Source organism: Cydia fagiglandana, chromosome 9, assembly GCF_963556715.1.
Source record: "Cydia fagiglandana chromosome 9, ilCydFagi1.1, whole genome shotgun sequence".
NCBI classification, from domain to species: domain Eukaryota; kingdom Metazoa; phylum Arthropoda; class Insecta; order Lepidoptera; family Tortricidae; genus Cydia; species Cydia fagiglandana.
Window position 1 is genome coordinate 5,152,997 of NC_085940.1, and position 12,197 is coordinate 5,165,193.

Genomic DNA, 12,197 nt, shown 5'->3' on the forward strand with positions numbered 1-12,197 from the left:
ATCGTTTTCGAAATCTGCGCCCCCTAAAACCTATAAAACGACACCCATGACGACTTATATGACATAGTGCATGGCCACCATTTTGGAATCCAAAATGGTCATCGTTTTCTAAATCTGCGCCCCCCAAAACCTATAAAACGACACCCATGACGACTTTTATGGCATAGTGCATGGCCGCCATTTTGGATTCCAAAATGGTCATCATTTTCAAAATTGGAGCCCCCCAAAACCTATAAAACGACATCCATGACGACTTTTATGACATAGTGCATGGCCGCCATTTTGGATTCCAAAATGGTCATCATTTTCGAAATCTGCGCCCCCCAAAACCTATAAAACGACACCCATGACGACTTTTATGACATAGTGCATGGCCGCCATTCTGGATTACAAAATGGTCATCATTTTCTAAATCGGGGCCCCCTAAAACCCATAAAACGACATCCATGACGAATTTTATGACATAGTGCATGGCCGCCATTTTGGAATCGAAAATGGTTATCATTTTCGAAATCTGCGCCCCCCAAAACCTATAAAACGACACCCATGACGACTTTTATGACATAGTGCATGGCCGCCATTCTGGATTACAAAATGGTCATCATTTTCTAAATCGGGGCCCCCTAAAACCCATAAAACGACATCCATGATGAATTTTATGACATAGTGCATGGCCGCCATTTTGGAATCGAAAATGGTTATCATTTTCGAAATCTGCGCCCCCCAAAACCTATAAAACGACACCCATGACGACTTTTATGACATAGTGCATGGCCGCCATTCTGGATTCCAAAATGGTCATCATTTTCGAAAGCGGGGCCCCCTAAAACCTATAAAACGACATCCATGACGACTTTTATGACATAGTGCATGGCCGCCATCTTGGAATCCAAAATGGTCATCGTTTTCAAAATCTGCGCCCCCCAAAACCTATAAAACGACACCCATGACGACTTTTATGACATAGTGCATGGCCACCATTTCGGAATCCAAAATGGTCATCATTTTCTAAATCTGCGCCCCCCAAAACCTATAAAACGACACCTATGACGACTTTTATGACATAGTGCATGGCCGCCATTTTGGATTTCAAAATGGTCATCATTTTCTAAATCGGGGCCCCCTAAAACCTATAAAACGACATCCATGACGACTTTTATGACATAGTGCATGGCCGCCATCTTGGAATCCAAAATGGTCATCATTTTTGAAATCTGCGCCTCCTAAAACCTATAAAACGACACCCATGACGACTTTTATGGCATAGTGCATGGCCGCCATTTTGGACTCCAAAATGGTCATCATTTTCAAAATTGGGGCCCCCTAAAACGTATAAAACGACATCCATGACGACTTTTATGACACAGTGCATGGCGGCCATTTTGGATTCCTAAATGGTCATCATTTTCGAAATCGGCACTCCCTAAAAGCTATAAATCGACACCCATCTCGACTTTTATGACAAAGTGTTTGGCTACCATCTGCATGCAAGACATTTCTATTATTTTTACGTACATAAATGGCCCCCTGTCAACTTCCAACCGAGATTTAATCGATAATTTATTCGATTAATGTTCAGATTAATTTAATTTCAATCTATGTTCGGTCGACTAAACTAATCGTGATTAAAATTTGAGGATTAACTTTTTTTATTCCATTAATTAGTCGAATAAACAGTTAATCTATTAAGTCCCATCTCTGACCACGGCATTTTTACACTTTGAGAATATCTGAAAACAAATGAACACAAGGAGCCATTTTGCAAATCCAATAACTTTGTTATTACTTTTGACAGCGCGTGTCATGTGTCTACACAGAGTCGACACAAAGTCGAAACATTTGCGACTACTTTGTGACTGCAATATTTCTCAGCCTTAAACCATATTTATACATCATAATTAACAAGTTTCGTAGTATGTAAAGCGTTATTTCTGTTATTTAAGTATAGTATACGCATCGAAGTACTAAAAATGCATCAAATAATATATTTATGAACACAGGCACTGAGAAGTAAACAATTTCATTTCCGGCTAAACTAAAACAATTTGGTGGCGCGTTGATTATATTACACTTAGTTTATCAAATCACTCGAGCAGTTTAATTCCCCATAATAATTTAAGTCCTATTGTAATATAAATGCAAACAATATATAATTACGTCTTGTAATCCGTTTTAGAGATGGCGTATTAATGTCACTTATTTTTATTTAACTATTTTTCCATCTGACAGTTTCCATTTGACAGGAACAAAATGAACGAATGAACGAATGATTTTGGCATAAAGTAGTCGCAAACTAGTAACAATGTGTGCACACGGCGACCACACTTTATGTCACTTTGTGTCATGTGTCGACCCTTCCCCATTTCTGGTAACTGTGTCGACACAGCGACGACTCTGCGACTGGAATTGTGACCGAAACAGACGGTGTCGACACAAGATGTGTCTACACCGCGTCGTAACGGCGACTGGAAATGGTTGTATGGGATAAGCACATTACGTAACTGCGTAAAAAACTTAGAGGGCCATATGTTCTGTAAAACGTTGTACGATACACTTGCGAATAGGTAATTCACAACTCGTGTCGATTCATACCCTCTCTTCGGTCGTGTTTTAAAATTCGCCACTCGTCTATTTTTCGCACCAGTATTGTAAATAACTATTATGACATTGTGATAGTTGCGCTTGCGAGCGGGCGGATCGTAATTATAAAACCAGACAAGTGCGAGTCGGACTCGCCCACCGAGGGTTACATACTTTTTAGTATTTGTTTTTATAGCGGCAACAGAAACTCTGTGAAAATTTCAAATCTAGAGAGAGAGAGAGTATTTGAACCTTAAAACCACCAACGACAGTCGCTTTTTAAATGAAATTGTTGTTTTGGCACGTGCTCTCTGCACGGTAGCACACTGCTCGCACAAAAAAAATATTTTCTTGTTTTTTTAGGGTCTTACCCAGTCGGGGGAAAAAAGACTTTAGGCGTAAAAATAATTTGAGAAAATTCAAACTATAAGAATAAACTCCGTTAACATGGAAGGTAGCTGAAAATTAGAATGTTTAATAATGGAGTCATGTTCCTCGAGTGTATCAGGCCGCGTAGCCAAGATGCCAATCGCTTACGCTTCGTAGCGATCGAAACGCAACTGTCACTGTCACACTAATATGGAAGAGTGATAGAGAGACATAATGCTTTTCGTTGTCGAAGCGATAGCGATTGTAACCTTGGCTAGGCCGGCTGGCGTAGGATTTAAAAGCAAGGTGAAGCGATCACTTACCCTCTATTCCATTTCCTGTTAACCAATATAAAATGATCCACAATGTGTTGCCGCAGCCCGTTGATGATGTCCTGCATGGTGTCGTTGAGCGGAGCGCAGTCGAGCATCACCATGTTTAGTGGAATGTCGCGCCGGAGGAACGCGATGTCATCGCGTACCTCCTCGTACATGTAGATCCGTTCTGTGAAGTCCTGGGGAAATAAAAAAAAATTACTACGCAAAAGCAAAAGCACGCAAAAGTTTATTATTGCCACTCTGACAAGAATGGCTAAGAGCAGGAGAGAGATGGCAAAGGTGGTTGCCGACGTCCGTTAGGGAATGGCAAATAAAGAAGAAGACTGCTATTACATTTAACTGAGATCGTGTGTGGGTAACGTTGAAAGGAGATTATAGAGCGTATATATAAATATATATTTAGTACAAAACTTTTGGTTAACTCAAGGGGCCCACTGATTACCAGTTCGCCGGACAATATCAGCCTGTCAGTTAAACGCAAAATTTGACAGCACCGAACAACTGACAGCTGATATCGTCCGGCAGACTACCATGTGGGCCCCTTTTGATATTTTTTTTATTTAGAAATTTAATTCAGGCAACAAGGCCCATATTACAAATACCTTACAGACTAACATACATATGTATTTTAAACACAATACATATGTATATACTTTTGATGTTAGTGTGACATCATAGAAGGGAAAATAAATGGAAGGAGAGGGAAGGGAAGTCAAAGGAAAAGTTATATGAGCCAAGTAAAGGAGCACGTAGGGGCCATGTCGTACCAGGACACTAAAGGGCTGGCTTCGGACCGACCAAGGTGGAGACAACTTCATCACGCTGCACCGACAAGAGCCCACTCTTAAATTTAATGATGATGTCTATGTGATAATGTCTTCAAAGGCTCTTACCGAAAAGTTTATTAGGATTCGGTTGACAAAACGAGTGGCGTTGTCAGAAAATATCGTATTACGATCACGTATTCTTGCAATGAAGAGTCTGAAAGCTCTATAAACCTTGATCATATCAGTCGTAGCTGTAATTCTAGATATGAAGCATTAAAGTTTTGGATACATTACCACTGACGTATGTCTCAGGACTGGCCTTACGGACAGTAAGGTTGGAGCAGTACGCGATTGGTTGATGAGTTAGCATAACGCGCGCGATTGGTAGCAACACTCGCAACTAGTTGCGTTAGGCTGCACGATTGGCTCGAATTCGTGAGTGACACCGCTGAACTAGCACCATTTTTGTGCCAGTAAGGCCCATTTTAGATATAAGTCAATGTATATTACCTTCAACAGGGGCGGTGGTTCTTGCCCGAAGAATATCATCAGATCCTGTCTAGCCGTGCCGTCCAGAATGTAGTAATATGGCACGTAACAGGACAGGAACGAGATGGGGCCAGGCTTGTTTATGTTGAAGTAGTGGATGGACTTGTTGACGAGTTTCGTCATGTATTGCTCTTCGGGATACACGCACATCAGCCAAGGGTTGGGGCGGGTGGCGCCTTGGAAATGAAATGTGTGTTCATTACATTTTCAATGGGACTTGTTTAAATATATACAGGGTGATTTCTGGGTCGTGATCCAGAACCACTATTTCTAACTCTGTAAATGATCCACATTATCATATGCTAGTATTTGATTGAAATATAATTACTTTAATTATTGTTATTTTTCAAGTAAAATTAATGTTATACTAAGTAATTATGGTCACCCTATGACTTTTGACATACGCTGTATGGAAAGCGACAAGACGTCACATTGAGTAGGGTCACCAAATTGTATTATGCAAAAATGTTTTTTCCTACTTGTCATCTGGAAAATAATCATCATTATTGGTGATAAACAATAATAATAACAACATTATTCACCAGCAGCTTGCCCTCCTATACGGCCTTGTGGACCGCGAAGTGCCGTACTACAAGTACTCACCTGCGCCAGTTCTCGAAAATGGTCGTGCCACGCTCTATTGGGATCGATCTATCATCACTACAGGACTATTGTAGCCAATAAGCCTGACATCGTGCTGTTAGATCGATCGCAGCGCCGGGCCGTGCTCGTCGACGTCACCATCCCCCATGATGAGAATCTCGTGAAGGCCGAGAAGGACAAGTCCAGCAAGTACCTAGACTTAGCTCATGAGATTACCGCCATGTGGGATGTTGACTCGACGATCATTGTTCCGATAGTCGTGTCAGCGAACGGTCTCATAGCGAAGAGTCTCGACCAACACCTAGAGAGACTCTCGCTGGGTGGTTGGATCAAGGGTCAGATGCAGAAGGCGGTAATTTTGGACACGGCGCGTATAGTACGTCGGTTCCTCACTCTGCAGCCCTGACCACCGGCAGCTTGGGCCCTGCCCTGCTGCTGGCGGCACCCTAGGTTAGGTTTTTTATAATGTGTTTATATATATTTTTTATTGTTTTGTAAGTGTTTTTATATTTTACTTTTATATTCATATTATAAAAAAACCTAACTTAAGACGTAAAATAAATAAAGAGATAACAACATCATTAGGCTCATCTTTGGATTCTGTATGATGTCTGGCTCACTTGCTCCACGACCCCGAAATCACCCTGTATACTTACATATAATAGGGATCATCCACAAATTACGAGGGGGTCAAGAAAATGTGACATATTGTGACAACGGGGACTCCCGTCACAAGAATTTGTGACGTCACTTTAGCTTATTTAAATTATTTTATTACCTGTACAGTTAAATAGTTTTTGGAATGATACTCATTCAATTTTAATAATACCTAGTTAATTCGATTTGCCGATTTTGTTGAAAAAATGTCACGTCACACCAGGGGGGCGCTGGCTACAATTCATGTGACGTAATTAATGGATGACCACTAAAGTCCAAAGGCTGCCTTTGATGGCCTGTTGGTAAGGAGGTTTCCTGTTGCCTCCTCTATCTAGATACGCATTTTAAATGGCGCAGTCAGCAGGATCCACTTTACTCTCTTCAAACGGATATATTCCCAACATAAGTAAGTGCAAGCTTTTATTTTGTAGATGTACAAACAGCAAAACTGTAAATCGGTGCACCTTATTACAAAAGGCATAAGGTCCACCGATGTGGTAACAGGGGGTCCATATTGGGTCGCATAATAATTGATTGTCCTAATGTAATGTTACGCATAAAACTCATTTCGCATAATTGTTATTGTAAGTACTGAAAATATAAATATTTCTGAAAAATTATAACACAAACCTAACCTAACCTACCCTATTCTATACAACCTATGCAAAATATTTTCGAAAATACTTTCTGTTTCAGCTGGAGAAAAACTATGCGAAAAAAGTTTTATGCGTAACATTACATTATGACAATCAATTATTATGCGACGAGATAGGATCCCGGTAACAGGGTGGGCGATAGCACACATACCAGGGTACATGATGCTGTCCACGCTCGGCAGCTGACTGCCCACGTTGATGATGCTATGGAACCACTTGGAGATCTGCACCGGCATCTGCTCGAGCGGCGGGTCGAAGGTGATGTTAGTCGAGCCGGGGTGTGCGACGGCCTTTATTCGTAGAAGTGGCCGCTTTATGTATGTGTAGTCGCGGTATTCTTGCCCGTAATCGTTGCCTTCCTGGGTGGTAATGAATGAAAATCTTTATTTTCAGGCAACTATTAGCCCATAGATTAGTTGCCTGAAAACTAGCATACATATTATTATAAAGTAATATATCTAAAAACTAATTGAGTCGCCTAACTTCAAACTCGGATAAATCCATCTGTCAGATTATGCGATTTTGGTATTAAGAAAACGTAATAGGGTAGATATTTGCTGAGGGTCTAATGGATTTACCCGAGTTTGAAGTTAAGCGACACAATTATGACCTCTAGAGGGAGCCGTGTTCATTTTTTGTGACGTCATATAGCCTATAACCAGAGGACGATTAAGACGATTGGAATGACATATCGTTTGTCAAATTATAATGTGTACTTTAGAAGTTATGATGGAACAGATGAACATACTTACATACATACCCACATACATACCGGTCAAAATCATAACCCTCCTTTTGCGTTGCCGTAGTCGGGTAAAAACCCACAATTATAATTGCGATGCAAGTCAGTAATATTAATATAATATTAGGTGTCAATGGAAAGTAGTATTAAAACTTCATTTACCATCACGCTATGCGGTTGTTACGGCATTTACGTCACGTCTTAGCTTAATTGGTTGTTCCATACTTACGCCATGGAATGTCCAATTTAGAAAGAACCTTAAATGGCGTATCACGGAGCGTGACTGTACTAGAATGGAAAGCGCTAAACTACAGGCCAAGGTGGATATAGAAAGTCGCCACTCCGACAGACATTCTATGAACGGTAATGACTTTTACAATTCATACGTACAAATAGCTACTTAACTGTTGGGTCCAAGAAAAATGCTAATAAAGTTAAACACGTATAAATAGGTAAAAGTTATGTTCAAACTAGCAAAAAAATTCTAAACAGAATAGGTAGGTATAAACTATAAACTTACAAAATAATACGAAAAATACGCGGCAAAATGATAAACACTCCGCTCCACTAAATCCCGAACTTGCTTCGACATCAATCCGTGGATGCATCTGAAATTACGAAATTACAATGTGGTCGATAATTATTTAAAAAAAAGCATACATTTTGCTTATGACTCATTTTACTTTCCGGTCGAGTCTTCGGAGATCAAATGGAAAACAAGAACGAACGAGAGATAGAATGGAATGGGGAACAGATTGTGACCGTTTTCTATTCCAAATCAAGACTGTAGCTTGCTAAAAACGTATAACGGGTAGGCCACGATATTGCGCGACTGGCGACGGTGGCGGCGGCAACCATAGGTTGAAGCCAAACACGGCGATCGGACCTTTCGTTCCCACCCATGGTTGCCGCCGACGCCGTTGCCAATCGCGTAATGTCGTGGCCAAGCCATTAAATCGTTTGTTTTCAAGAATTGTTTGTTGATACAGATATTTGTTCCTGAGTCATGGGTGTTTTCTATGTATTTAAGTATTTGTATATTATATATATCGTTGTCTGAGTACCCACAACACAAGCCTTCTTGAGCTTACTGTGGGACTTAGTCAATCTGTGTAAGAATGTCCTATAATATTTATATTTATTTTATTTATTTATTTACTGTCGTAAAACCATAAAAGAAAACAATAGAAACATACTCAAAAAACCGTTCCACTTGAAACGTAGACTCCTTCTTTTTCTTCGCCACATAAACGGCCCAGTGATGCCTCATCTTGATCATTGTATCGGCCACGTCGATCAGCCAATTATCGACGAGCTCCGAACGAGAGGCTTCGCAAAACTTCTGCAGGCGCTCTGTGAACTCGTGCGGGTATTGCGGGAAAGGGAGGCCCTCTTGCATCTTGTTCATGTCGCAGATCAACATATTTTGGTACCTGCGGGAAAAAGGGGTCAGTAAGTAGGTACTGATACTTATTGACTCCTCTGCTGAAGGCGGCACGTCAAAAATATTCGTAAGGCAAATCGGTTCTTCATGAACTGGATTCGTGTTGACAATTAGGCAATGTATTGGGAAACTAGTTTTATGAACGCTTCGACAGTAATCGATACTTGTAGGCACTTTAAATCTCAAATTTAACGCGTGAGTTTTGAGAATAGCGTGCTTTGCAAAGCTGTGTCAATCTATAAACATAATTTCTATCACTCTCTATACACTCGAGAGAAAAAAGACGTTTCATGTCAACAAATAAAATCACGAGAGAGAAGTTTATTTGCACATTCGGGAACGCTTCATCATCATCATCTCAGCCGATAGACGTCCACCGCTGGACAAAGACCTCCCCCAAGGATCTCCACAACGAACGGTCATTCGCTGCCCTCAACCAACGGTTTCCCACGACTTTAACCAGATCGTCGGTCCATCTGAATTAGACTAGGTAGTCTGTGGCCTTCCCACTATTCGGCAACCCTTAGAGCTGATTTACACGCGAACTCGCATACGATTTTAGTTACATTGCGGACTGTTGGTTACGTCCAATTCAACCGGCCGACCAAAACCCGCAACGTAATGAAACTTGCATGCGAGTTCTCGCATCGTTTAAATCAGCCCTTACTTGTGCCAAAGACATATGTAACTTCGTTAAGATGAATAAACTCTAAGAAAAAAACGTGCCTCGGAAATCGAGAAAAAGTCATTCTCGGATAGATGCCGCACACACCTTTAGCCTATGCTCAACTAGATGGCGTGACGACACCGTTTCATATTTAACAATTTTAAGACATAAATATCAGTGAATGAACATGGATCAAAATGATATAAAAATAATAAAAATCATTTATCCATATATATACATTTTTATGATAATTTTATAAGTTTTCGTTTTGAGTTTTAGTCGTGTTTCGATAGATGGCAGTAAATTCACTGTGACTACAAAATATACTATGACAGGATCCCTCTATACTATCTATCCTTTTTGCTTGTGCTTATTATCAGAGCTCGGCAGGGGTGAGCCATTTTGACGTCACTTATGTCAAGTGTAGATATTAATATAGATACACCTTAGAAAGAAATATTAAAATAAGACTTTAGTTTAATTATAAGTATATGCCTTATGCACAAATAAACTTTAATAGTAGCATATGGATGGATATACATAGTATTGGAAGAGGTATAAGCTTAGATCATAAATTGACATGGAGAAATCAAATAGACATTATATGTAAGAAACTGCATCAATTTTCATATGTTTTATATAATTTAAGAAAGATTGTTAGTGAACCAGTTGTTTTGACGGCATATCAAGCCTATGTAACATCAACACTAAGGTATGGCATTATATTTTGGGCAAACTCAGTTGACAGAGAAGTAGCGTTTAAAGCGCAAAAAAGATGCATTAGATCATTGTGTGGAATTCAGCAACTGGGTTCATGTAAACCATATTTTAAAAAATTAGGACTATTAACTCTACCTTGTTTGTATATTTTCGAAATTGTAATTTTTGTTAAAAGTAATCCCCACTTATTTCAACAGTTTAAGAGTATACGTCTTAGGAACAAAATAAATTCAATGCCTTCCAAAACAGCATTATATAGAAAAAGTATATTTGGAATGGCCCCACAAATTTTTAATAAAATACCGAATGAATTAAGAAATTTAGAGGATATGACAAGTTTTAAAAGTAAAGTTTTTAAATATTTAGTTGACAAAACATATTATAGTGTAAGCGAATTTTTGTTAGACTATAATTAATGGTAACTGTGCACAGCATGTAGTCACAGTCCATTAATGACAAATAATTGTACGCCTTATGGCACAACATAGTGATACAACAGTAATACTATAAGATCTGTACTTATGTACTATTCATACCTATGTTGGACAAATAAACGATTTTGTATTTGTATTTGTATTTGTATTTGAGGTTTACTAAAAAAGCTTGGTATAAAATTGATTTGTTTTAATGGCAACGTAAAGATCGTAGCGGAAAGGCAGCCTTAGTAAAAAATTTCTTTAGTTATTAAATTACACCACATATAGCATCGAATGACAATGCATGTCCATGTTGTGCAAACTCTGAAAACAGCTCACCCCCGCCGAGCTCTGCTTATTATGCCTATAGGTATTTCCTATACGTATCAAATTTGTCTACCTGTCATGCCACATTCTCCTCAGCTCTATAAGCACGGGGTTGCCCTCATAGTATCGGAAGAACATGGCCTGCTTAGCGCGCACATAGTCAGAATGCCACGGCATCGGTGCGCGAACGACACACGCTGGCCACAGGGGCGGCAGGAAGGCTATGTGGAGGCGTTCGCATTCCGCTGGATCCTCCAGGATGTAGGAGAGGATGCATCTGAAAAATGAATTTTGAGGAAATTAGCGAATGAAATATATCTCTGTGTGGCTTGAAAATTGGTTTATAGTTATGGTTGTTATTAAGAAATCACGTGATTCGGCCAATTTTACTGTAGGTACTTATTATTACCCAGAGATCGAGCATACAATGGTGCCTACCTAAGTAATATATCCTTGGCTGCACAGTCAGCTGTAAAAATTGGGTCTCAAAAATTAGTCCCATAACTCTTAATTATGTCAGCGAATTAAGAACTATGGGAAGTATGGGACATATTTTTGAATATGTTGGCTACACCCATATTTTTAAAGTTGACTGTACTAGGAAATTTGTATACCTGGGGTCACTACTTACTAACCAAGGAGGAAGCGAGAAATTCGCGAGCGAGAAGGAGAGAGAAATTCGAAAAGGACTCAAATGGCCAAATCTGCCATGAGTAAGATGACACGAATATGGCAGGATCGAAAAATCTCGAATAACACCAAGATGAGAATCATAAGAACGCTGGTCTTCTCGATTTTCCTCTACGGCTCGGAATCATGGACAATCCGGTCAGCGGAACGCAAGAAAATAGAGGTCTTTGAAATGTGGTGCTGGAGACGGATGCTACGTATCCCATGGACAGCCAAGAGGACAAACGTCTCTATCCTCCAGCAGCTTGGGATCCAGACAAGGCTATCCACCACCTGTTTTAAAAGGATTCTTAGCTATTTTGGACACATAGCCCGCCGAGAACCTGACAACTTGGAGAAACTTGTAGTTGTTGGGAAAGTAGACGGCAAGCGGCGACGTGGCAGATCTCCTGCTCGGTGGTCGGATCAGGTCTCTACCCTTACAGGCCTCACAATAGCAACCGCCATGAAGAAGGCCGAGAGCAGGGTGGGATGGAAGCGATTGGTGACAGGGGTCATCAGAAAATTTCAAGACGGACACGACCTTCAGCAATGAAGAAAACGACTAGAGAGAGAGAGAGTACTAGGAAAAACTGGGAGTTGAAAAAGAGGCTCGAAAAGCTTTGCGTAAAAATAGTGCACACTAACCTATGACATACGTGCAATAAATACAGCATACCTAACCTATGACAT

The 12,197-nt window shown here is 40.1% G+C and overlaps 2 protein-coding genes across 4 annotated transcripts in view; one reads left to right on the forward strand and one right to left on the reverse strand.

Moving 5' to 3' along the window:
* The window catches only part of LOC134667199 (GSK3-beta interaction protein-like), a 170,003-nt gene that overhangs the window by 139,768 nt on the left and 18,038 nt on the right, over positions 1-12,197 (forward strand). The window lies entirely within an intron of this gene.
* Positions 1-12,197, reverse strand: part of LOC134667206 (dynein axonemal heavy chain 3) — a 156,757-nt gene that overhangs the window by 136,423 nt on the left and 8,137 nt on the right. Inside the window, exons 7-12 of the mRNA XM_063524532.1 lie at positions 10,909-11,112; positions 8,458-8,694; positions 7,782-7,869; positions 6,671-6,878; positions 4,565-4,779; positions 3,273-3,463 (exon numbers count right to left, since the gene is read on the reverse strand). Of these exons, the coding sequence (XP_063380602.1) occupies positions 3,273-3,463; positions 4,565-4,779; positions 6,671-6,878; positions 7,782-7,869; positions 8,458-8,694; positions 10,909-11,112 (1,143 nt within the window). The remainder of the gene's footprint in view (positions 1-3,272; positions 3,464-4,564; positions 4,780-6,670; positions 6,879-7,781; positions 7,870-8,457; positions 8,695-10,908; positions 11,113-12,197) is intronic.